A 25,181-nucleotide genomic window follows, 5' to 3' on the forward strand; every position below is an offset into this window, starting at 1 on the left:
CCATCGCGACAACCCGCTTCAGGACTGCAAAACCTCTGACGAATCCGACCGACACCGAGAACGGGATCCGATCACAACGTACACGAGAAGATCATACTGCCCAACATGGCTACGCCCAAGACCAAGTACGCCGACCCTCTCCGCACACAACTGTATCCGAACGAAAGGGAGAGAGGAGAGAAAAATAAAAAAAAAGAGAACAGCTAGCTAACCTCGCACCCCCTCATCCAGGCACGACTGGGCCGACGACGAAGACGTCGAGGAGACGTCGACCGAGCTCCCCGCGCCCCAGACCATCAGCAACAAGGACGGCACCAAGACAATCATCACCTTCCGCTACAATGACCAGGGCAAAAAGGTCAAAATGACCCGCCGCATCCGCTATACGACGCACACCGAAAAGGTGAACCCCCGCGTTGCCGACCGCAAGACGTGGTCCAAGTTCGGCCTCAGCGCCAAGGATCCCGCCGGTCCCGCGCCCGACACCACCTCGGTCGGCGAGAACATCATCTTCCGCCCCAGCACGAACTGGCGCAAGGACGAGAAGGAGGCGGGCGAGGACCCCGGCGCCCAGGCCCTCAAGGACAAGCTCAAGGACAAGCAGGTCAAGTGCCGTATCTGCAACGGCGAGCATTTCACGGCCCGCTGCCCGTACAAGGACACCATGGCGCCCGTCGGTGCCGACGGCGCCGACGTCGCTGCGGGCTTGCCGGACGATCCTGCCCCCGCGGCTGGCGGCGCTGGAGGCGCTGGCGGTGCCGGTGCCAAGAAGGGCAGCTACGTCCCGCCGGCGCTGCGTGCTGGTGCGGCTGGCGGCTCGGCTGCGGGTGATAGGATGGGAGGCAGCAAGTACGGCGAGCGGGATGACCTTGCTACGCTGCGTGTCACCAACGTGCGTACCCCCGATGATGATGATGATGATGCAGCATCTGTCTTTGACGACGGAGGCGTGCTGGTGGTGATGATGATGATAATGCTGACACTCGTAAACAGGTTTCGGAGATGGCAGAGGAGCAGGAGCTTCGCGACATGTTTGAGCGCTTCGGACGCGTCACCCGCGTCTTCCTCGCCAAGGACAGGGAGACGGGATTGGCCAAGGGCTTTGCTTTCATCAGCTTTGCGGACCGGGGTGACGCCGTCAAGGCCGCGGCCAAGATGGATGGTTTCGGTTTCAAGCACTTGATTCTCAGAGTCGAGTTTGCCAAGAAGGCGGCCTAAGTTGGAGGGTGATGATGGGGAAGAGGATGAGGATGGCGGTCGCGGTAACGAATGTTGTGATGCTACTACTGGAGACACGGCTACGGCACAACGGGTTTACAAAATTTTGGCATCCGTTTTGGGGATAACGGTAGTTTTTTTTTATCCCTCGTTTTTTATTTTCTCTCTCTTCATGGGAAATGCAAAGACATGATCTCACGGGACTCTGTTACGCCACCATGCACGGCGATGCAGCCACTGTGAGGACTACAGCTTCCACATGATCACGGTTCACAAGACTGATGTTGAGCATAATGACGATTGAATTTCTGTAACTAATGCAAAAGCAGGTATCTGATGGGAAACCCAGACTCGACTCCATTTCGGCTCCTCTTCTCCAACTCGAAAGCAAAAAAACACATTGTCGTAGACAGAGACAAAGGAAATTGGTATGAAGATGGAACAAATGATTATAAAAACAAGTAGATATTTTAAGACGCCGGATGTAAACACGTATAGCCGAGACTCCCCGTCGGTGTAGAAATTTGTGTATTAAGGGAAGAGATCCGTCTTCGTGTTGGTTCCGTCATCATTATCTCGTTCAAGGCCGTGAAAGTGTATTCGAACAGACGATACAAGTAGTAGGAGATGTAGACAGAAAAGGAAAAGGGGGGGTTGTTTGGTATGGTTTGGTGTCTTGTGGACAAAGTAAAGCGAGTGTGGGTGCCTCGAGGACGAAGAACGAGAGGTGTCTGTTTGCCAGATCTGGTGGTTGTCGATGAAGCTGTTTGGTCGATGTATGTCGTTATCGCGCCGGCGCGAGGATCCCGTCGCAGAGCAAGTTCTAAGCGGCGAGGAAGAGGGAACCCATCACACAGAGGGCCCATCAGAACCTCAGTCTCTGATCCCCTTTAACCACGTAATCGACTCGACTCTGCGAATAGTCCATCAAGCAGCGGGCGTCTCCTCCTCGGTAGCAGGGGCATCGCCATCCGCGGGGGCATCGCCCTCAGCAGCCTCAGCCTCGGCGTTCTCCCGCGCGAGCTTCTCCTCGAGCTTCTTCTTCTTCTCGAGGGCGCGCTGCTTCTTCTTGACCTCGGCCTTTTGGCGGCTCGCCTCCTGGCGCTCGTCAAAGACGTAGGGGAGCGATTTGACGGCGCTGAGGGTGACGGCGAGGCCGCGGCTGAGGTGCTTGAAGCATTCAGCGTAGTGCGATTTGGCATCCGAGAGGTCGGCGCGGGCGGCGGTGGCGCGCTTCTTTGCGCGGTAGGCACGTTCGGCACGCTGGGCGCGCTGGTAGTGGTCTGATGCCTGGCGGCGGTTCGTCTTGAGGAGGTTTTCCGTGCCCGAGGTGCCGGGGCGTTTGGGGAGAGGCTTTGAGTCACCGGCGATGGAGGACGTTGGGGTTTCGCGGGCCATTTTTGGTATTGATCAGGGCTATAATTATTTATTTGTATGTGTATGGAACGAATGTGAAAAGTCACTATAGACTGTTTGGTGAGCAAGAATCACTCGTACAACAGAGGAGGGCCGGTGACTCTTCCGGCTCGTCTTTATACAACTACCGATTCCGAAGTCCATAACGAAAAAAAAACGCGACAAATTTGATTTGATCCAGATCCCAGAAAGGGCCCCTGGTGGTGTGGGTTGTGTTTTGATGGTAGTCATTCTAGAAGTTCATGCAAACGACCGGCGTACCCCGGACACCCGTCCAGGGATGCCTCCATCATGGGAGCCGCTTGGCGAATGAATGGCCGCGGGCGTTGTCTTTGGTAGCATGACAACAGAATCAAAACGCGTGGCGCGCTTGGATTCGCGTGATTTGGGTGAAGGGATGTTGATGGAAAGGGTTCATGTCGTTCTACTTCGTGATGGGTGTTTCCCTGTGGTCGTGGTCTTCTTCGCTGGCTCCGCTTGGAGCTTGAACAGCCTAGGTCTTGAGTGTTGCTGATGCGACGGGTTTGATCAATGTTACACACCATCGTCATCTGATTCGATTGCGGTGTTGCCCTTCATCATCGATACTGGTTTGTTGTCAAAGTGCCCTGTAATACTGTGATGTTTGTTGATTCAAAGCTTATCGTCGAGGTCTCCTATCGGCACGTGCATGATCCCAAGTGAGCTTGTACATTAGCTGGCCCGAGCGTCCGAGGGCCCTCGCTTAAAGCGCTCAGAGCACAGCGACGCTAGAGGCTTTTAGGCTTAGTCCGTCTGCTCCGCTAACCGTAGGCAAGAGCCCCGCACCTGTGCTAGCCGTGGCGCGCCCACGCTGTAGACTTGTAGAGGAAGGTAGGTCGCTCTGCAGCTCTTGCCTGAGGTACCAATGGTATACAGGCACGAAGAAGGCGCTGCTGCATCTCCCGCATTCGCGCTTTCCCGCTCGAACGAAAGGGAAGACGCTGGAAGGTTGAAGGATTTTTCTTTCCCTTCTCAACACCTTACCCTGCGCAGGGGTGCTTAGGGCAACCAGTAATTACACGTGTGCGAGCGGTGTCTGAGACCCGTCCGTACAGTGCCAGTGGTGGTCGGAAGCTTTGTTTCTTTGTTCACCAAATGTTTACCTCAAGGTGAGGTTGCGTAGGTACTACAAGAGGGCAGGAAGCAACATGTAAGTCGGATGTCAACCGTGGCACCTTCCATTGGACCTTCTGCATCTTCAAGAGCTCCTGCCGGTCCTGAGTCGCGCAGGCGGCTGAAATGCTCAACTTCACTCCAGAGTGTTGCGTTTGCCCGCGGATCACATGCCAAGTTCATCAAGTGTACTTTCCTCATTCCCCACGGTACATAGGCCAAGTAGCGAGTAAAAGCGACCCTTGGGACGAATTCAACAGTTGCGGGACGGGCGGGCTTTCTCAATTCAAACCAATCCAAATCAGAAGGAACCAAACCTAACCCGCCGGACTAGTGGGGCTGGTTGTACAGTGTAAGTGCGGCAAGTGCCTCCTTGCCGTTCATTCACCTTACCGGACGGAGTACCTTCCTTTGCGCAACGCTGCTTCCCATTGGAAACCTCCAGCTGCACCCTCAACCCTTGTCTGTGACGTTCTTCCACGTCGTCCTTCTTTCCCAACATCTCTGCTGCCTCTTCGCCTCTTCTCTCTCCTCTCCTCTTCCCGCCTGAACTCTTGCATTGCTTCCGCTCCTGCGTTTCTCGCGCATACAAACTCACCTGGAACCTTCCCACTTTCAATCTTGACACTGGCGGCTCATGGACAGCCTGAGCAACAGAATCATCATCGCACAACGCCCTTACCGACCCCCTTGCGTGTGAAATAACCTAAACCCCTCTACCGGCATCGTCAATTGCTACGCTGCTGCTACTGCCCCGGCCTAGAATGAGCTCTTCCGCCGCGCCCCTCGCAAGTGATGCTGGCTCTCTGCGTCAGCGCCAGAGGCGGACGTCCGCGGCTGGTATCAAGGATGATCTAAACCCCTCAACCGCCGCGGACGACCAGTCCAAAGACTTGGGGCAAAAGCCCAACAAGACGTTTGGCCGAACCCCCGATGGCACAGGTAGGCTTCGTTGTGATGTAGGCCAGTTAGTTGTTGCCTGCTGACGATTGTTTGCTAGTCTTCACCGTCCCTACCACGCACGACATGGTGTCGCAGCTGCTCGATCCCAGACAGCCCAAGAACCTCTCCGATGTGCTCGTCTTGGCCATTCTCGCCCTCCAGATTGTTGCGGCCTATTTCGTGCCCGGCAACCTGAAGCGCCCCCTGTTCGCCCTCGTCTTCCTCTTCTGGCGAGCCTCGTACAACATTGGCATCGGATACCTCCTCACCATCCAGTCCAATCACCGCAGACTGGAGACGTGGGCCTTACGATGGAAGCTCTTTGAGCACCCCTCTTCGGGAAAACAGCCCCGCCCTTGGCTCTACAACATGTTGAAGCGTGAGCTCGAGGCCAAGATCCCCGAGGACTACGAGTTCGAGAAAGCTCCCATGGAGTACAACACCTGGCTAGTCTTCCGCCGTGTCGTCGATCTGATCTTGATGTGTGACTTTGTCTCCTACTGCCTCTTTGCCGTGATCTGCGGTCACACACCCGCCGGCGAGAACCCTCTTGTCGGCGTGGGACGATGGTCCATCGGCATCCTCTTGGTCCTCTTCAATCTCTGGGTCAAGCTGGACGCCCACCGCGTCGTCAAGGACTACGCTTGGTACTGGGGTGATTTCTTCTACCTTGTCGACCAGGAGCTGACCTTTGACGGCGTTTTTGAGATGGCCCCGCATCCCATGTACTCCATTGGCTATGCCGGTTACTACGGTATCTCCATGATGGCTGCGAGCTACGAGGTCCTCTTCATCTCAATCATTGCCCACCTCGCCCAGTTCGCCTTCCTCGTCGTTGTTGAGAACCCACACATTGAGAAGACGTACAACCCGCCTGCTCCGCGTAAGCGCACTGCCTCGACGCCGCTGACCGGCCAGCCGGAGCTCGTCGCCATCAAGTCATCAGACAACGAAGAGATCTTGGTTGACCAGGCCGCCGCGGCCCAGGAGTCGTCGCCCGAGGCGCCTGCGCAGGTGCACAACTTGATTGGCTTGAACAACCTCGACCTGTTCCGCATCACAGACACCTCGGTTCTGTTGCTTGGCTTCTACATGGCTGTCCTGACCATTGTGACCCCGTCGACGTCGCTGTACCAAGTCCTGTTTTTGCTGCATGCTCTGTTCTGGCGCGTCTGGTACCACCTCGGCCTGGGCGCCATCCTCGCGTGGCAGTCTCGCAATAAGTTCTGGACGAGACACTTCCTCAAGTATGGCGAGAGCCACACCGAGGCCTGGAATCAGTGGAAGGGCATGTACCACCTGAGCTCCGTCATGTGCACGGGATCCTTCATCGCCGCGTGCTGGAAGATGTACTCGCCGCCAGAGGACTGGGCGTACGGCTGGGTCCTCCTTAAGCACGTGGTCGGCGCCGGGCTCGTTTCCCTTCAAGTCTGGACGTTCATCAGCGTGTACGACTCCCTTGGCGAGTTTGGCTGGTTTTATGGTGACTTCTTTTACGACTCCACCGCCAGACTCACGTACAAGTCCATCTACCGCTTCCTCAACAACCCCGAGCGCATCTTTGGCACTGCTGGCCTCTGGGGTTCTGCCCTCATAACATGGAGCAGGGCCATCTTCGTCATGGCTCTGGTCAGCCAGCTGTTTACGTTGGGCTTCATCAACTTCATTGAGAAGCCGCACATGCAAAAGACATATGGTCGCGGCATCCGCCAGGAAGCCGGCCTGACCAAGTTTATCAAACGTTCCCTGCCACCGCCCGTCCAGGGCTGGCAGCGCGGTGTCGACAAGGTCATTGACGACACGGCACAGTTCATTGAAGAGTTCCTCGATACCGCTCGCCCCAAGTTCGCTTCTGGCATCAAGACGATCGTCCGCGACACCTCGGCCCTGTTCAACAAGTACCCGGCTCGTCTGACAGTCACACGCCTGTCTCCTGACCTGGCTGGCCTGGACCCCAAGCTCTACTCCCTCTCCGTCAAAGGCACGCCCTCAAGCCTGTCGGCCGCCAACGAGCGTGCCACGGGCAAGGAGGGTCTGACGGCCCGATTCCACCGCGGTGTCGAGACGATGATTTTTGAATATGGCTCCCCGTTGAAGGTCAAGTGGCGCGCTCCCGCGAAGCACGATAGCAAGGACTGGATTGGACTCTACATGGTTACCGATAACCGTTCTCGAGAAGCGACCGAGGTGTCGTCCCTGGGCCGGTGGGTGCCTACCACGCCCGGCAGCTACGATGCTGCCACCGCCGACAAGGCCATCTTGGTTCCCGACCGGCCGGCTCGGAAGCGAGACGCGTCGGATCCCGACATTGTCGAGGGCGAGGTCATTTTCGAGGGTGATCGACTGTGGTGGACTCAAGGTGTCTTTGAGTTCCGCTACCACCACGCCGGCAACCATCACGTCATGACCATCTCCCAGCCCTTTGAGATCCGCATCGGCAAGTTTGACGAGGACGATGTCGAGGTTGACGCCAACGGCATGTACGAGAAGGCCGTTGAGCAAGCCCTGCTGCCTCTGGTGCAGAACTGCTGCGACCGCGACCACGATATCGCGCCCACCACTGTTGACGAGCCGTTTGGCGGCCACGTCGAGCGGGACAGCAAGTATGCCAAGAGAATTGTCTACGCCATCCACCAAATGTTTGGTATCGAATTCGCCCCCGCAATCGTGCCCGCCGACGGCAACGTCAAGAAGATGGCCTGGCGAATCTGCAACGCGAAGCAGGTTCTGGTAAGTGATGCTGTGCTTGTTCACGTTACACAAACTGACAATCTATAGGCACCCTACAGTCTGTCTCATTCCAAGGGAAATAGCACTCCCACAACCTTTGAGAAGGCTTAAGTGCATCAGTGACCTGGCTACTGGAACATTGGAAAGGAAAAGTTGGGCGCACACATTCAGATTGATGACATGGCAGCTTGGAATTATGCACCTCGATTCGACGGATCCCCGGCGCAACGAACAGGATCCAAGGATGGGAAATAAGAGCGTTTGGATGGGCGTCCGTGAGTTACCTTAGCCTGAGAAAGAAAAATAACAGTGACCGCGCTGCAGCGATTATCTTTACCATAACTTTGGTACGCAAAAATTGACAGCCTCACGGAACAGCAAGTAGGAGAGCCCCACGAGAGACACGGCACGGAAGGACGGCTTGGAGTTCCTAATGCCCACGGTCCTGAGGTGAGTCGTGCATAACCATCCACAAGATGACCCTCTCTCGCAGATTCGATTGGCTTCGACTTTAGGCAAAGAAGAGGCGGTACCGGCGTTGGGCTGGTCGAGTATGGGGACAGTGCTACGCCCCCCGCATGAAGCTATAGTCTGGGCTCTTTAGTGCGTCATTCAATGTCACTTCAAGATGACCTTGAGGGCCTGCTGCTCGAATACTTGCTGTTTGTCCAATTCCACGTAATGTCCACTGCGCGGTCATGGCACTCATGGCCATGATATGAAGTGACGGTCACCCACGACGTAGAGCTCGCACATCTCTGGCTTGTGTTATCGTATCATGATGACCTCGAATACGATATGTACCTTGCCTGCATTCATATAGACAATCCAGGCACCGTGTTGTGCAGTCCCGCCGGCACATGGCAGACCTAGACATGCAGAACAAGAGTAAGCTTCTGTGCGACGACGATCCCGCACTTCACAAACGGCAAGCCGGAGGGAACGCTAGAAGGAGACAAGGTTGGTCGTGGCTTGCATTGGAGTGCGGGGGAAGCCACATGGCACACCATGATGCGAGTTCGCACTTTGGCCAGTCGAAATCTGACATGATGTGAAGCGTCACTTGGAGGCGCACGGTCGTCTGACTGCCGACGGCTCGGTCGGATGGCAGATGAATTTCTGGCAATGTATCCGCAGTGCTGCCACACTGGATGGTGAAGGCCTCACCGGGCGCCGGCATCGTCCCGTGCCTGCGGTCAGTGTTCACCGTGTCCCGTCTCATTGGGGGTTGGACAAATTACCGCAAATTGGGAAATTTCTCAAAACCCCACGAACAAAAGAATCTCGACGTACCGGAAACCCACACAAACGCAACAAGCAGCGCCGATTGGTCAACTGTATCTCCGTGGTTCCCCCTCACCTCTCCGCCTCCTCCAGTCCTTTTCGACTCCTCCTCCTCTTTTCTCCACATTCTCCGCATCGGCACACGAGTGGAAGTCAACGTAACCTTCTCCACCTCGAACTCGACACCCTTTTCTCAGAGTTTGTGTGACACAAACATTTGCCATCCAAAGACGAGGAGCGGTTCGTCGAGTTGCGTGCAGCGGGAAGCCGTTTGGGTCCTCCTTGGTGGTCAGCACAGAAGAGAAAGGGGCGGGTGTCTGGAGGTACTCAACCTGAATCTCCCTGACAAACTCTATCATCGTACCAGCCGAAAATACCGTGAATCACCCCTGGCCGGACGTTTTCATTACAGGGGAAGTCCATCACCTTGCTAACGTCGCTCCAGGGTTGAGCCTGTCTTCTATGAAAAGTATCCGCATCGCACCCTAATTCCGAACTGCACTCCGACTACTCCGCCGTTGTAGTGTCTGTACGCTGTACTCCGTAGTCTGTAGGGACTACGGAGTAGACAGACAATAAGGTTAGCCACAGAAGCACGGAAGAATCCCGTTCGCCGTCCCAAACAGGCAACCGGGTCCCGTTTCGAAGCCCACGCAACCCAGGTCCCAGCCGTCTGTGTGAGCTTTACCAAGGCAGTGAGCGCATGACCGGGGAACCACGGTCGATGGGCGACAATCGTTGACACATTCAGAGGAGTACTCCGTGCTTGCCCCTGGGACATTGAGGGGGCTTACGCGAAAATGGGCCGTCTTCGCTCCTCCTCAGGTTCAAGACGACAACCTCGTCGTCGTCTTTTCCTTCTCTCGCTCAGTCCCGTGTCCGCACTCGTCACCGTCGTCACACTCGTTCCGTGCCTCATTCTCGCCGTGCAGCTGTTTTGCCAACATCGACATTCTTTCGTCAGCCAGTCTTTGCTCAGCATGTTGAGAGACCTCTTTGCGCCGGCCGGCCTCGTGCCGTTGCTGCTCTCTTCCCCAGCGGCCGCCACCCTCCTCTACGCCTCGTCGTACAGCGGCGCCATCACCACCCTCAACCTCACTCTGTCAGGCACAAATGCCACGCAGTCCACACTGCAGTCGCTCTCCTCCTCCAACGGCTGCGCACCCAGCCCGTCCTGGCTCCAGCTGGACAAGGCCAACGCGAGGCTGTTCTGCACGGATGAGGGTCTGACCACCAACGTCGGCACCGTCTCGTCCTTCAAGACCGGCGCCGACGGAACGCTGGAGCAGCTAGCCAAGACGGAGACCATCAGCGGTCCCGTGAGCGCCGTCGTCTTTGGCGAAAAGGGCCAAGGCCTCGCCATCGCTCAGTAGTATGTTATTCCTGTCTCTTGATGAGCACGAACTGACCTTGACCAGCGGCGGCTCCTCCGTGAGCTGGTTCGACATCTCCAACCCGGCGGCCCTGACGGCGGTCAAGTCCGAGACGTTCAACATGTCGGCTCCCGGCCCCAACCCGTCGCGCCAGGACGCCCCGCACCCGCACGAGGTCTTCCTCGACCCCAAGGGCCAGTTCGTCCTGGTTCCCGACCTGGGCGCCGATCTCGTCCGCGTCTTTGCTGTTGATGGCGCTAACAACCTCGCGGCTGTCGATCCCCTCGTCGCCGCCCCCGGCAGCGGACCCCGTCACGTCGAGTTCCTTGTCACGCCCGAGGGCAAGACGTACCTGTACCTCGTTAGCGAGCTGGCCAACACCGTCACCGCGTACGACGTCACTTACCGCGAGAACAAGACGCTCGGCTTCACCGAGGTGTTCTCCGGCTCCACCTACGGCGCCGGTGCCTCTGCGCCTGCCGGTGCTAGCGCTGCCGAGATTTGGATTTCTGTAAGTCAACGTCCTTCCATTCAGAACTTGGGAACGGATACTAACAAAGGCAGTCGGATGGCAAGTTCTTGACCGTCTCGTCGCGTAACGACTCGGCATTCAGCATCAGCAACCCCGACACCGCCGGCGAGGGTGCGCAGATCCCCTCGGACTCGCTCAACACCTTCACCATTGACGCCAAGACGGGCGGTCTCACGCTGTTGCAAAAGTTCCCCGCCGGCGGACGCATCCCGCGCCAGTTCTCCGTCAGCAATGCCGGCGACCTCGTCGCAGTCGGTCTGCAGTCCGACAGCCGTGTCGTTGTGATTAGCCGTGATGCCGCGTCGGGCAAGCTAGGGGAGATTGTCACCAGCGCCAAGGTGGATGGCGAGGTTACTGCCGTCATTTTCGATGAGTAGGCGTTTAGCATGAGCGTAGCGGCTGGAAAATGTTTGAAAGTAAACGCCTTCCCTGCTCTATACCATGAGTAGATGTTAGATAGCAATCAAATCTCACTTGGTCATCAAAACGCGTTGATTTGTAGCCTAGGGGGGGCACATTGACCTCAATGATGCCAAGTTGACATGTTCGAGATACACTACAGGCTCGGGAACGAGACTGAGCAATGGCACACCCAACTACTGTTCGCTTATGCGGGCGCCGTGAATCACGAACGCCCCTCGGTTACGTAGGTAGGTCAGCACCCCGAGTTGGGAAGATGACGGATTCCTAATCCGGTAGCCGAAGAGCGGCTCGCAAGTCAGCCAACGTGCTGTAAATGACTGGCCCCGTTTGAGCAAAGCTCGGATCCCCGGGCGGGCCATCATCTGCAGGTTTGTATGAGAAGGGAACCTGAGAGGCGGGCGGGAAGAGACCTGGTCCATGCGAGGCTGTGCCTTGTGATGTGCACGTCACTTATAAGACTAGAATCGCGGGAGCGGAGTGGTGATACCGCAACATTGAAAGTCACACTTGGATCAGTGCCGGCGCAATGTCACAGCGCAGCCGAATGGCATTCTTCAGACCGGCACTCGAAGCAACGCAAGTGTCTATTTGTTCCGTTGTGCTATGATTGAGCGGATACGGTTTTCCTTTCTTGTCAACGTGGAGGTTTCCGTGTCGTACATCTCAGTACTATTGGATTATCGGTTTCGAATCCAGACTGCTCACCACAAGGTATCCATCTGCGGCTAGCATTTCGAGTAACGGAACAGAAAAAGTCTGGTTCAATGCCACCATGATCCTGGGGTCGCCACCAGTATAGACACGAGAAAGGTTCCGCCGGACACGGCAGAGGAATTCTTCTTGGCCTGGTCGGTCGACCTGCAGCAAGACTATAGAGTAGTAAAGTCTGGTATCGAATTAGAACCCCGGAAGCGGGTAGTCGGGAGGGACTTAGAGTGTGGGGCATCCATCGCAATCAGGGACACGGCCGGCCGTTCGCCCGTCCGACCCCGGATTTTCCCCCGGGGACGAACTCGTAAGATGGGGAAATGTCTCCTGGGCGGAGGAGTGTGGACCGCAGACGACGGATCTTGATGGAAGGAAGCAGTTCGATTTCTCCTTGAGGCACCGAGCTTCGTGAAGAGTTAGCTAACAAGCGACACCGAGACTTCAGCAAGATACGTGTTGTGTGACATCCCGGCCTTGAATCGCATGAGGACCGAGGCGGAAGCTCGTCAATCTTGTTTGGAGAAGCGTCCCGATTTGGGTGTTGGAGGGGTGGTGGTTAATCTACGTTCCGGCGGTTCTCGCCCACCACCCCTCATGACCTGGGTGTCGAGCACCATGGCAGGGTCTTGTTGAACGTGGGAGACCATCTCTCGCAGCCCGGGATTTTGACAGCGGCACAGCTGGTGTCGTCTAGGTTGGGCCCGAGGGATTTCTAGAACCTGAAAATAGTAGTTTCGAGTTGCGGGAGCGAAATGAGGTTGACAGGGATGCTGCCACCTGCTTGGACAAAGTCTCGTCAAAGTGTGCGAATAGCCGTGAGCGTGACGAAGGGAGTCGACATGCAGGTACAGGCGGAGAGGGGAGACTGGGGCCACACAGTGACACGGCAGACAACTGGCAGAGACTCGGGATCGGGATTCATTCGTTATGGAGTTGTGTCCATGGATGAGGTTGCAATGTGAAGTGTGTGAAATTACGAGGGAGGTTCGAAATGCCCACTGGCCTTAGTAAGCCAGATATCGCAAGTCTTGAGGCAAGGAAGGTGCATGTATACTCAGACGAACTTGCTGATGAGACTCAAAGACGAGAGGAAGGAGATATCCTCAATCGCTCCAAATAAGGCAGGAAGGCACTTTCACTTCTCCCCGCCCCAGGCAGGAGCACTTACCTCAAGTCAAGGTACTTTATCGAGGTAGTTGTGGCCCCTCCCCCAGATTGGCAGGGCCGATCGACACTGAGGGCCCTTTCCCCCCCATGAATGCCATGAACTCGGAACGGAATTAAGGCACGGATCAATACTTTCATGTGTGTACCGAATTCAACTTCAAGGTAATTCTCAACGCAAAGAAACACATGTTTCTCTCCAATATCCATAATGGACAAACACAGACAAACCGGCAGCACACCAACGTGTGGTTCTTCCGCCCCAGACCGTAGACGACACTACTACGTACAAGCGACGGCCCCTCTGCTTAGCGTGCACCGTTGACCCTTGTTCCCCATCTCATCCTCTCCCCGAATCCCATCCCATCCCATGCCCGTTTCGTCCCATGCCCGTTGCAACCGTCAGTTCTGGTTGGCCTGGTCTGACCTGATGTCTGCCGCTGCGGGATGGGGTAACTGTCACGGTGCACCAATCCGATGGTTTCTCGCTCCAACGACTCCAAGCCGGGGTCCGGGGCAAAGGGGGATGAAGCTGGCCTAGAGCTTCCGTCTGCTCACCTGGGGGCACTCAAAGTCCTTCTCAATAGCGACTTGCTGCCCATCCTTGGCCATCCGACGCCAACAACGCCCTCTAGGTTCCTTATAGGATTGCTTCCTCCGCATTTTATTCTCCCTCCCCCCCTCCTCCGCCTCCGCGACCATAATTACTGCTCCACAGCCGTGCATTCATCTCTTTTCGCTTTCTGTGTTCCGTCGTCTGCTCCCTTCTCCTCCAAGGTCCTCCAAAGAAACTGTGAAACGCCGCCTCGATAGCTTCGAGCCTGGTCTGACTGATACCTTTCGCCTCGAGTCACGCACATCCCCCAGTTCAGCCAAACCTAATCGCACCGGACCGGTCTTTGTCGATTCCAGCCTCGCAAACCGCAATCGCATCGCACCTATTCAGCCTTCAGCCCGCCCAGTCGCCGCTTCAACTCAGACATCCACCTGACGCTCCACACACGTCTTGTGCTGCGCTGTCGCGGCGCACCACCATCTGCCCACCACGTCTTCCACCAAGCTTCTTCGTCTCCAGACGCAGCACGCCATGTCCCCGTCGTCGACGGGTGACTCCCCGCGTTCGGCCACGGGCAACGGTAACGCGGGGAGGTCTTTTCCCGTGCCGTCACGCGAGGCCTTCAACGTCGACGTTCCCTCACCTTCAATGACCAACGGCATCCACCCTCTCAAGTCGCCCGCCTCGCTCAAGGTGCAACGAACGCCCAGTTTCAGTAGAGATGGTTTCCTAGGTTCCGTGCAAAAGGCCCGGAACATGTCTCAGTCCTCCGAGAACCGTCCCGATGCTCTGACCAATGGCATGCACACGGCGCCCAGCGACGAGGGGTCCAACCCGCTAAAGAGGAGAAACACAGACGTTGGCGTTGACTATCCACGGAGGAGGGCCACCATTGCAGTATGTGAATCGAACAGTATGGTAGATATCGTGAGCTAATCAACAACAGTGTGAAGTGTGTCGCTCCCGCAAGTCCCGCTGCGATGGCACAAAACCAAAGTGTAAGCTCTGCACTGAGCTGGGCGCCGAGTGTGTCTATAGAGAGCCCGGCATCAAGCTGGATGCTGGAGATAAGCTGATTCTCGAGCGCCTCAACCGTATTGAAAGCCTGCTGCAGATGAACATGGTCGCCGGCCAGGGAAACGGCATCGCCATGAACCAGGAGTCGCCATCGATGAGTAACGGATCAGGTCTCAACGGAGACAGCCTAATGGGCATACCAGGCTCAGGCAACGCCGTCTCCATCATCCCCAACGGCGGCCTGGGCACATGGAACAACCCGACAAACATATCAACCATGCCCAAGATGCACACGAATGCGGCACTTCATCTTTTGCAATGGCCTCTTATTCGCGACCTTGTCTCTCGCCCGTATGACCCGCAAGTCCTACTCCAGCTGGAAATGGCCCGCGAGCCTCTTCATTCGCTCACAAAGACGCCATGTGTCGACCTGTCCAACACGACCGCCTACATCGAGGCCTATTTTGAGCGGGTCAACGTCTGGTACGCCTGCGTCAACCCGTACACGTGGAGGAGCCACTACCGAACGGCCCTCTCCAACGGCTTCCGTGAGGGCGCTGAAAGCTGTATCGTCTTGCTGGTCTTGGCCCTGGGTCAAGCGAGCTTGAGAGGCAGCATTTCGCGCATCGTCCCTGGAGAGGACGCTCCCGGGCTGCAGTACTTCACGGCCGCGTGGGCGCTGCTGCCCGGCATGATGACGTCCAACAACGTCCTGGCGGCGCAGTGCCACTTGCTGGCTTCGGCCTATCTGTTCTACCTGGTGCGGCCCCTGGAGGCCTGGAACTTGCTCTGCACCACTAGCACCAAACTCCAGCTCTTGCTCATGTCCCCCAACAGAGTCCCGCCCAACCAGCGGGAGCTGACTGAGCGAATCTACTGGAACTCACTACTATTCGAGAGCGACCTGCTGGCCGAGCTGGATTTGCCACACTCGGGCGTCGTTCAATTTGAGGAGAACGTCGGCCTTCCTGGCGGCTTCGAGGGCGAGGAGCAAGAAGCGATTGGCCGAGACGACCTCTGGTACTTCCTCGCCGAGATTGCCCTGCGGCGGCTCCTCAACAGGGTCAGCCAGCTCATCTACTCAAAAGACTCGATGGCTTCCACCACCAGCCTGGAGCCGGTGGTGGCGGAGCTCGACTTTCAGCTGACGCAATGGTACGAGAGCCTGCCGATGCCGCTGCAGTTCCCCTTCACCCGCACCCTCCTCTCCGATCCGGTGCAGACCGTGCTGCGCTTGCGCTTCTTTGCTTGCCGGACGATCATCTACCGTCCGTACATCTTGGCCGTATTGGACAACGAGCAGGCCGTGCTGGACCCGGCGGTGCGTGACAGCTGCCACAAGTGCCTGGAAGCCTCCATCCGCCAGCTGGAGCACATTTCACAACAGTAAGTTCAAGTGCTGAATCATTGTCTTGTCATGGCGCTAACTCGCCGCAGTCACGCCGGCCACATGCCGTACCTGTGGCAGGGAGCGCTCTCCATCGTATCGCAGACACTACTGGTCATGGGTGCGACCATGTCACCCTCTCTGAGTAGTATCCTCCTCACCCTCGTTCCCCATAGGGAAACCATTGATCAGATCATCAACGACGTGGTCATGGAAATCGAGCGATACTCGACACTGGCCCCGAGTCTGAGCCTGGCAGCCGAAATCATCAAGGAGGCCGAAGTGCGAAGGAGGGCATACCTGAGCGGTTGAAAGCCGCTCGGCCCGCCCGCCTATTCGAATTGATCTACTTGTCTGCAGCGGGCCATCCATCTCAAGAATGCGACCTGCGGCAGTCTCCAGCTCCACGTTGCTGACGGCCTTCAGTTGACGACTCTGCATCGAGCGCCCCGCCACCCGTTTGATCGGGAAAGCAGGCATACACTGGCGGCATCGCGTGCAAGCTACACTGAGCTGGTGGAGGCATCCATCTGGGGTGCAGACAGAAATCCGGGGTCACGCCATCTGGAAATGAGGGTTGGACGTGGCCTGCGAATTGGCGTGGCTTGGTTGGCGGGTAATACTTGATCTTACACGGTATTCGGACCGAAATCCCGGCACGTCCACCCACACAGCCAATGAGCCAGCCTGGCGCCAACCCATTTCGAGATGGCTCTGCCGCCGACCCCCGAGGGATAGAAAGAGAGAGAAAGAGGCGAGATGCTGTCACTTTTCCTGACGGACAAGTCTGACAGCGGCAGTACTCAGCGGCTGGGGTCACCGACTCCAAGACGTACGGATTGGGAGGAAGAAGACTTGACTTTGGGCGGTTCTGGAATTATATGAGCCTGCCATGGGTTGTCTTCAGGAGGACGGACAGTACACTTCTCTGGCCCGGGGACTTGGCTCCCAAAGAACAGGGCTGCCGAGATGTGGTGACATAGTAACTGTACAACATAGCACTGCCGATGAAGAAATACCCCATTTCCTGTCTGTACCTGGCAAAGCCGGTCCCAATTATCTATGCATCCGTGGGTATGCGAATGTGACCATCTGGCCTGCGTTACAGCTGCAGACGTTGAACTTGACCTCGACCTCGACACCACCTGGCCGCGGCAACGTCCTGAATGCAGAAGGTCGATGTGTTTCGACCTAGATTGCGCGGGATCTCGCGACTCGTTCACAGGCACACGGGCACACTTGGACGTGACCCCAACGACTCATCTATGCGGGGTAAGCTCAGTCTGCCCCCGCGGACATGGTTACTGTCGACTGAGGGGCATTAGAAAGGGGGGCTTACGGTCACGCGGCGGTGCTGTGGCTGGTTTCTGTCTGCGCTGGTGATGGGGGTGTCTGCTCGTGATGGAACATCGCAGCATACATTCCAGGCGTTCAAGGTCATTGACGCGAGGTTTCGAATCAAAATGGGATTTGGTTATCATCGTGGTATTAGGTACGTGGTCAGTATGAGGCGTTGAGAAGTGAAATGAATTCCCTGTCCGCAGCGCTGTGTCTCGCTCAAGCGCCACAAGGGGAGTGTTGAAGGCTGATATGCCGCCGGTATGTGATTCAGATGGCACCGCAGCGGCCGGATGGCACCGTGTAAATGGCCCCCATATTTTTACGAGTACCGCATCTGCCGGTAGGCGGGGCGGGGCCATCGGAGGGGCTGCATGGGACGGGGTCACGGGGTAGGGTTCCTGGCTGCGAGGGAAGGAGAAGACGGGATGGATCCACCAATCGATTCCGTCTGTCTTTCCAGAACGGTGTTGGATGCGAAGCGTCTTGGTCTTTTCTGCCCAGTTGCCCGGCGCTAGGGGGTTTGAATTTTTTCTTTTCTGTCCATCTGGAGTGGGATGCGTAGCACGACAGCGATGTCGGAGGATAACAAGGCACATGCAAGATTTGAAACCACGGAGAGGGATGCCGCCTTTCACGAGACCTGAGGGTGAGGAGGGAAGGCGGTCTGATATCTGGTAGGCCTTGGTGGTGTGGATGTGTGGTCTAGGAAAGAATCGAGACGATTCGCCAGCCAAGGCTGAATCAATGAATCGAGAGTCACTGAAAGAGAAGAAGAAAAAGCAAAAAGCAAAACTAGTCGTTTAGTGGCCGATGTGTCGAGGCGGTCTGCAGACGCCAATGACTCGGGGGAGGGCGTAACGGTCCGGGTCGGCCCCACCTGCGCCAATCGGCCCCGTGGGTAGCTCCGATCTACCTTTTTTTCGTAGCCCGGCCGAAAATGAGTGGATCAGACACCCCAATTCCAGCATGCCCTGCAGTGGGAAGAAGACGATGGAGATTTTTCGTGATTAGGGTACAGGAGTATGTAGACCCTCGAGAAAAGAGTATCCTGGACGCATGAATAGCCAATGTTAACTGTAGTGCATGCCCCCCCGCCCCCCTTTCACGACATGAGACTGTCGGCCAAATCACAGCGTCCGTGTGCTGGGCCGGCAACGCTGCCGCGGGCTGGGATCCCTGTGGACATGTGTTGGGCGGTGGAATGCGAGGGCTGAGGCACGTGCGCTTCAGGTCTGATGCTGCGGTGAGCGCGGCGGTTCCCTCGCTTGAGGGTGCGAGGTACGGGTGCGGTAGGCGAGCTTAGGTAAGGCAGCTGAGGTGAGACTGTGAGGTTGAGAGAAAACGGTGGCTGGCAGTCCCCTGCAGGGACGCTGAGTACAGGGCTCAGCGCCGCTGCACCACCCGCTAGCTTGCCGCCAGTCCACCCACACACACCCTCCCCGTTAGGCTGGCTTAGGTTCGCCTCATGGTTAGGTTTGGGCTGTCAAAGAGGCATGCCGCTCCCGCGCTGTAGGCGCACATCGGACTGGCCGCTAGCTGGGACGACTGTAAGACGCTTGTTAGCCCGTGTGGACGGAATGGACACCAGGAGTCAGGACGGCGGTGCAGGGACTCTCGTGGTTTGGTGGGAGGCTGGAACGCGACGAACGAACGAGCGGACCGGTCCATTTGAACACGAGGGCGGGTCAAACTGAAAACTTACTGGCTACTATGTTCTGGTCCTCTTGGATTCAAGAGGGGGGGAGCCCAGAGTCAGACAGAGGCGGATAAAGGCAGAGACAATTGGATCTTGTTGTAGACTCGGGATTGGATGTGAATGAAGGAGCGAATACAGAGAGGAAGCGTAAGGTGAAGCTCACCACCCCCGCCGCCAGCAATAGGGGCCAATCGGTTGCGCTGTGCCTCGGTGGCGCCCTGTTCCTTCCAGTGGCAGCTCTTCAATGACTCCTGAGACCTCCACTGGAAGGTGAGTCTTTGCCGGGCTGTCACAAACGTCCACTTCTCTCTGTCTATCGTCTCTTGTGTTCTCTCTTCCATCTCTGCTCTCCTTCACCTCACTCGGACCTTGCGTCAAGCTGTCAGCCCTCTCGCATATGGGATCGATCCAACTAAACTGATCCTTCGAGCCGTGATCCATCGAAACATATCTCCCTCTCGATATCCACAAGTCTCCCCCGTCCGACCAAACAGCTTCCGCTGCTGCCCGATTGATACCTCACCGAGGGGCACCAACCGACGAGACGAGAGACGAGGCAAACGAGTCGCGCGGCTTGCCGTCGTCAGTTGCAGGACACATTCACAGGAGAGAGAGAGAGAAAAACCAAAAAAAGCAGGGCGCGCGTGTGCATGTCCGATATGCAACCCGCCATTCAAGCCCAATCACCGCTCCACGGCATGCATTGAAACCACCCACTCACGAGCAACCAGCTGTCAGGGTGCACGCAGAACGCAGCACACCAGCACACTCTTTCTCGACACTAGACCGACCTTGGAGATCCAAGGCCGTGAGACCCTCACCACACGTCCCCCGACTCCCGACTCCCGCTACCGCTACCGCTACCGCTACCGCTCCCGCTCCCCTTTTTCCACCACCCTCAAAACTCGTCGCACTCCCGGATGAGGCTGGTCCCAGCCCAATGGCCTATCGAGATGGCGCAGAGTTGCACAGGAGAACGAGCCGTCGGCGGCATCCTCCCAGCCCGCCGCAAATGACCGACTATGATTGGCACCCGATCCCTTACCCCAGCGTCGCTGCCGAGTCCGCCTACGACCCGATGCCCTACCGGAGACCCAGAGACTTTATACAAGGGCCCGACAGCACGAGCTCGCCCTCGCCCTTGGGACCGCCACCGAGAAGAATCGTAAAGCTCAGCAGTGCGCCTCCCACCCCCGGAGCCACGATGCCCAGAACCCCAAAAGCCGGTGCTCCGTATAGAAGGGGAAGGGTCCCGGTGAACAATGACTACCACTCGTACGATGACGACGACGAAGAAGACGAAGAGGAAGAGGAGGACGACAGTGAGGAGGAGTCTCCCCTAGCCAGGCGGCAGCAGCAGCCATCCATTCGACACCGTAGCCGCAGCACCGCCCCTCGGTCGAGGACACGGCCGGTCTACGAGTCAAGGCGGTCGTCGAGATATTCGCGGTCTGAATCGGAGTCAGAGTCGGATGAGGACTCGGAAACGAGCGACTCATCGGAGGAGGAGAAGCGGGAGACACAGCGAGAACGAGAAAGGCGGGCGCGGGAGAGGTACCAAAAGGCAGCACGCCATACCCAGACCATTGTCGAACGGCGGACGCCCCCCTCAGCCGACAATACACCAAAGCGCCGTAGAAAGATCAAGAAGATCATCTACATGGAAGAGGACGGCTCTACGGAGCCCACGCCGCGGCAATCCTTGGGCGACCTCAGCCGCTCGTCCTCGCGACACCGCTCCCACCCGTCATCCTCGCGTCCAACGTCCGAGAGACACTACCCCAGACAGCATTCCTATAGTCCTGTGAGGAGATCAAGCCGCCATCACTCGTCGGCGAAAACGTACGAGATCTCTCAGCCTCCCAGCGCCACCAAGAGGCTGGCATACGAGATACTCCCGGATAGGGGTCGTCTCGATGTGACTCCCAGTAGGCATGCCAGGAGACACCAGTCTCAGGTTGTGTACCCAGAGACGCGGTCGATCCGCCGCTCCAACACCGTATCGGGGGCATCGCATGTCACGTCGCACACGCAAAGCACGACCTCGTCGAATAGGCCGCCGTCTACTTTTGTGGGAAACGTGCTCACGGGGAGCACCGTTTCCCGCTCGTCAGAGAAGCCAGCCAGGTGGGTCGTCTGAAGCCGTATGTCCGCACCAGCTAACACCACCCAGGGTCGAGTGTCTTGCGTGTATGGAAGAGTTCCAGCCGAGTAGAATCGCAAAATTCAAGTGCGGTCATCGAATGTGTGATCAGTGCCTCAGAAGACAGTTTAAACTCTCCACCACCGACCCACAGCACATGCCTCCAAAGTGCTGTACCGCAAACATACCCTTGAAGCACGTGGACCACTTGTTCTCGGCCGACTTCAAGAAGAAGTGGAATAGAAAGTTCTCAGAGTTTACAGCGGCCAACCGCATCTACTGCCCTTCGAGAAGGTGCGGCGCGTGGATCAAGCCCGAAAACTTCCGCAATGAAGGGGGAGGTCGCCAATCCGCCAAATGCGGCCATTGCAAGGCCAAAGTGTGCTGCTCCTGCAACGGCAAATGGCATTTGTCGAGGGAGTGTCCCAGTGACGAAGAGACGACGAGGTTTCTGGACCACGCCAAGGGCGAAGGATGGAAAATGTGCTACAAGTGCAATCACATGGTGGAGCTCAAGGAGGGCTGCAACCACATGACATGGTAAGAGCAGCTTGGTTCTTTCGTGCGATGTCTCTGCTGACCAGAACAGCATTTGCGGAGCACAGTTTTGCATGGTGTGCGGCACCAAATGGAAGAGCTGCGATTGCCCTTGGTTCAACTACGAGACGGCGGACGCGGAGCGGCTTAACGAGATGCATCTGCCGTTGGCGATGGGCCGAATGGAGCGGCCGGGGCTGGGCACCGAGACCCCGAGAAGCGCGAGAAGCATCCGATCAGCCGACGTAGGGCACACGACGCCTCGTTCGCGATCCCAAGAGTACGATAACAGACTGATGCGGAGGTTCCAAGAGAACCGCGACGAAGACCTCGCGAGGACGATGCAGACGTACGAGCTCGACGACGCGTATGACCGAGGGTACGGAGACCTCGTGAGCCTTGGCAACACGGCGGGCCATTATCTGGACGAAGACTATCGCAGAGAGCCCGACGTATTCGCATCCGCACCCGTGCCGCCTGCGCCAACGCCACCGGCGGCGTTTGAGCGACCGCCGCCAACGGACTACATGTCGGGTGTCAACCGGGCGAGAGGCCTCCCCCAGGATCCTCTGGGGCAGCGATTGGCTGAGCGCTTCTCCGAGTCGCGTTCGAGTCCAGGTGGCCCCCGGCCGGGTATGATGGCGCCGCCGCCACTGCCACCGCTCGCGGCCATGACAGCTCCCATCATGGGTCCTCCCCCTCCTATGATGGGACCAATGGCCATGGGGCCGCCGCCCCCGATGCCGCCGCCGCTGCCGATGCTGAGACGGCACACAATGGAAGAGGAGTTGTACGCAAGCGTCAGATCGATGCGTCCGTCCGAGCGGGTGGCGCCGGGGCGGATGATACACGACTACGAGATGGAGGCGGCGGCGCACGCGCACACCCCCCGGAGCCGGAGACGAATGCGAGAGGAGCCCAAGTCGTCGACGCTCGCCGGGCTCACGGGCATTGGCCGCGGCGTGAACCGGGTGTATGAATGGCGAAACTACGTGTGGCCTGGTAGGCCTGAGGATGAACACGCGGCCGTAGCGTGATGCAGATGAGAGAGGATTGGTTTTACGACAGATAACAGAAAAACAGCGAAACACAGCACACAGCACGACTTATGATTTGCGAATTTTCCGGCCACGTTGCACGTTGCGGGTTGGGGGAAGAGGCTGTCTGCTTTATTTTTTCATGGTAGGGGGGCTATTACTTATGCATGTAATACTAAAGGCGTGATATATCCTCGGGATGGAACATGGTATTCAGGGCGGCGTGGTTTTCTCGGGGAATTATAGGCAAGGTAGTAACGAAACGAAGGTTTAACGAAGCATAACACTGGATTTTGTTTCCCAGTGACTCGTCTTTGCCTTGCCTTTGCCTTGCTCGCTCAGTACAGCAAAGCAAGGGTAAAGCACAGCTGGCTCGGCTCGTTTCTCATGTGAACTCTCTTGCCTCGGTCGGTTCGCGGTGGTTCAGAGTTTTTATGTTTTGCTCGGATCGCGGCCGTCTGATGTCGGGAGCCAAGGAGGGACGGAACGTATAGGATGCCTATTTTGGATTATGGGCATGTCTGCGTTGTGAGTTTCTTCTGTGTGCTTCTTTTTGGATTGTTTGTATGTCTTGACCCTGTTGTTTTGATGTGTTGTTGATGCACTTCGTTGTCTAGTTGGCCTATGAATAAGATGCTCGTGTGTGGGTATGGTACTCTATCTGTGAGAGACATTGAAGCTTTGACGGACTTGGGTCCGGGGTTGTGCGACTGGGTTCATTGCGTTGGACCTTGGACCTGGAAAACTGAGGCGTTGGCTGACTCGTTTGTATGTGTGTGGTTCATGTTGATGTTCCCCGTTGCAAGTTGCCCGTTCCCCGCTGGCTGGCTGGCTGGCTCGTGACGTGGACGTTGGGCGGTGGATGAGTGGTTTTGCATTGACGGGCTTATTTCGCCAGCTCAGGCACGTGTCAGGGTGTTCCTACCTGGTTTGTGACTTTTTTTCGTATGTGATGCCACATGCCCCCCGATCTCACTGAGGAGGGATGAGATGAGATGTGGTGCGACCCATCGTTGCATTCACCCGACGTACTCGCATAGGAGAGCGCACGTCCGTGATGAAAAGTCTAAGGTGGGAGTTAGTAGAGTGAAGTGAGTGGTACGGTACGTCGGATTTCTGATGCTTAACGCTGTCGACTCTGTGAGGCGCAGGTTCGGTGGTTGAGTAACGCAGCAAAAGAGAGTTTGGGGCAGCGTTGGAGATGGATGAGACCCCCCTACCAATGGACATGTCGATTTGATGTTCCATCGATGGGCGTCTGGCGTGGTTCACCCTGGTACGAGGCAGCTCCAATTAGGCATGTGTAAGGTCCCAGACGGTGGGGTTTTAGGCTGGACTGATCTCTTTTGCTTGCGGCCTTGGCGGGGGGGGGGGGGGGTTGACTGGTGACAATCTGTGTCGAGAGAAGTATGGCATTCTCAACTTTTGCTTGCCATGAGTCGTGAGCTTGATTTGAGAATAAAGTGAGTTGCCATCCATTTACTCATGCCTCATGTGTACATTTCATCCATCTCACAAATCTCACCATTCTCAAAGGGCCGTGTAGGACAGTACAAGTGTAATCGATGACCTGAACTTCATCGAGGCCCGCCAAGTTTTGCGAGGAGTGACCCTGCTGTGTAATGAGGCGACGAGAGTGAGCACGTCGTGTGAGGTGGACTCGTGGTCTCGGAGAGTTGTAATTCGAGGCGGGCATAGCGGGGTTGTAGACGAGGTATCTATTGTATTGTGTTAGTGTTGAAAGATACTTGAAAGCTTAGCACTCGCTTGTTGTCTGTAGAAAGAAGAACTGGGACGGTAGAGAGGGGGGGGGGGGACCCAGGGCTGCCGAAAAGGCTTCGCCCTCGCCCAATTGGCAATGACGTTGACGTTGTCTGTGCGTGCTGTACGCTCTTTAGCGGGGACACCCAAACCGAAGCACCCACTGGCACCGCACCGCACCCACGCAACCGTGGCACACCCCTGTCCCTGGTCTGCCGGATCCCTCTCGTGCTCTTTTTTTGCCCATCCGGCGCCCATCGCTCTCGGGCTGCTCGCTGCATCTTGCTGGCCGATCTCGTCGGGGAGTTCTACCATTTCTACCTTACCCTTATGCAAGCTTCGCCCTACCTTTTTACTTTGAGCACCTCAACCTGGAACCCCGACATAACGTACCTTACCTCGTGCCAGCTGTACTATCCGGGGGCCATCCAACCGCAAGCTCCGTGTTTCTTCCCCCCCCATTGCCCATCGTCTTTCTCCTTTCCCCATCTTACCTACACGTTCGGATACCTACAAAGTCTACAAAGTACACCCTCCATTACAACAGCACCTATTCGGACCTCTACTGGATCATCCTACCTCGGGTTACACCTCACATGCCCGCTCGAATCTTCCTTAACCCTTGCCTCCGAAAGCAAGACGGCTCACGCGATATCGGCTTTCACACGTATCAAAACTTCCTGAGCTCCAAACCGTGCCATCCGCGGTTTTCTTCACCTACAGCTCGTCGAAACTTCCCTCAATTCGAACTCCCTCAGCAACTCACTCTATCCCCCGATTCG

At 56.9% G+C, this 25,181-nt stretch overlaps 8 protein-coding genes across 8 annotated transcripts; 5 read left to right on the forward strand and 3 right to left on the reverse strand.

Annotated features, from left to right (window-relative positions):
* Positions 1-105: 105 nt before the first annotated feature.
* BDP55DRAFT_695167 (RNA recognition domain-containing protein) lies at positions 106-1,218 on the forward strand (the record flags this gene model as incomplete). The annotated part of the gene is made up of 3 exons (XM_060577435.1): positions 106-125; positions 232-892; positions 994-1,218. The coding sequence occupies 3 exons, from the start codon at positions 106-108 to the stop codon at positions 1,216-1,218; spliced, it is 906 nt and encodes a 301-aa protein (XP_060427759.1).
* A 927-nt stretch (positions 1,219-2,145) lies between these two features.
* On the reverse strand, positions 2,146-2,616 carry BDP55DRAFT_633703 (uncharacterized protein; the record flags this gene model as incomplete). Its single annotated transcript, XM_060572590.1, has 1 exon — positions 2,146-2,616. The coding sequence occupies one exon, from the start codon at positions 2,614-2,616 to the stop codon at positions 2,146-2,148; it is 471 nt and encodes a 156-aa protein (XP_060427760.1).
* A 1,916-nt stretch (positions 2,617-4,532) lies between these two features.
* On the forward strand, positions 4,533-7,488 carry BDP55DRAFT_555834 (phosphatidylethanolamine N-methyltransferase; the record flags this gene model as incomplete). The annotated part of the gene is made up of 2 exons (XM_060569529.1): positions 4,533-4,710; positions 4,769-7,488. 2 exons carry the CDS (start codon positions 4,533-4,535, stop codon positions 7,486-7,488), a joined length of 2,898 nt encoding a protein of 965 aa, XP_060427761.1.
* Positions 7,489-9,704: 2,216 nt separating this feature from the next.
* BDP55DRAFT_555783 (Lactonase, 7-bladed beta-propeller-domain-containing protein) lies at positions 9,705-11,006 on the forward strand (the record flags this gene model as incomplete). The annotated part of the gene is made up of 3 exons (XM_060569523.1): positions 9,705-10,096; positions 10,143-10,608; positions 10,662-11,006. 3 exons carry the CDS (start codon positions 9,705-9,707, stop codon positions 11,004-11,006), a joined length of 1,203 nt encoding a protein of 400 aa, XP_060427762.1.
* Positions 11,007-11,625: 619 nt separating this feature from the next.
* Positions 11,626-12,279, reverse strand: BDP55DRAFT_199234 (uncharacterized protein). Its single transcript, XM_060565929.1, has 2 exons — positions 12,214-12,279; positions 11,626-12,164 (listed from the first exon to the last, which is right to left on the reverse strand). Exon 2 carries the CDS (start codon positions 11,996-11,998, stop codon positions 11,687-11,689), a length of 312 nt encoding a protein of 103 aa, XP_060427763.1. The 5' UTR covers positions 11,999-12,164; positions 12,214-12,279; the 3' UTR covers positions 11,626-11,686.
* A 1,595-nt stretch (positions 12,280-13,874) lies between these two features.
* BDP55DRAFT_199267 (uncharacterized protein) lies at positions 13,875-16,623 on the forward strand. The gene is made up of 3 exons (XM_060565930.1): positions 13,875-14,377; positions 14,427-15,883; positions 15,935-16,623. Exons 1-3 carry the CDS (start codon positions 14,012-14,014, stop codon positions 16,194-16,196), a joined length of 2,085 nt encoding a protein of 694 aa, XP_060427764.1. The 5' UTR covers positions 13,875-14,011; the 3' UTR covers positions 16,197-16,623.
* A 3,502-nt stretch (positions 16,624-20,125) lies between these two features.
* On the forward strand, positions 20,126-22,638 carry BDP55DRAFT_555755 (uncharacterized protein; the record flags this gene model as incomplete). The annotated part of the gene is made up of 3 exons (XM_060569520.1): positions 20,126-21,048; positions 21,095-21,604; positions 21,654-22,638. The coding sequence occupies 3 exons, from the start codon at positions 20,126-20,128 to the stop codon at positions 22,636-22,638; spliced, it is 2,418 nt and encodes an 805-aa protein (XP_060427765.1).
* A 972-nt stretch (positions 22,639-23,610) lies between these two features.
* BDP55DRAFT_747417 (uncharacterized protein) lies at positions 23,611-25,168 on the reverse strand (the record flags this gene model as incomplete). The annotated part of the gene is made up of 3 exons (XM_060580574.1): positions 24,599-25,168; positions 24,164-24,356; positions 23,611-23,925 (listed from the first exon to the last, which is right to left on the reverse strand). The coding sequence occupies exons 1-3, from the start codon at positions 24,712-24,714 to the stop codon at positions 23,611-23,613; spliced, it is 624 nt and encodes a 207-aa protein (XP_060427766.1). The 5' UTR covers positions 24,715-25,168.
* Positions 25,169-25,181: the final 13 nt, after the last annotated feature.

The sequence above is a fragment of the Colletotrichum godetiae genome (genome assembly GCF_030913485.1).
Source record: "Colletotrichum godetiae strain CBS 193.32 chromosome Unknown BDP55scaffold_29, whole genome shotgun sequence".
Lineage (NCBI taxonomy): Eukaryota > Fungi > Ascomycota > Sordariomycetes > Glomerellales > Glomerellaceae > Colletotrichum > Colletotrichum godetiae.

Coding starts and splice junctions, on each gene's coding strand:
- BDP55DRAFT_199267 (XM_060565930.1), top strand. CDS start 14,012: ATGTCCCCGTCGTCGACGGGTGACTCCCCGCGTTCGGCCACGGGCAAC. Junction 14,378..14,426: donor GGAGGAGGGCCACCATTGCA/GTATGTGAATCG, acceptor AATCAACAACAG/TGTGAAGTGTGTCGCTCCCG. Junction 15,884..15,934: donor CTGGAGCACATTTCACAACA/GTAAGTTCAAGT, acceptor AACTCGCCGCAG/TCACGCCGGCCACATGCCGT.
- BDP55DRAFT_199234 (XM_060565929.1), bottom strand. CDS start 11,998: ATGCCCCACACTCTAAGTCCCTCCCGACTACCCGCTTCCGGGGTTCTA.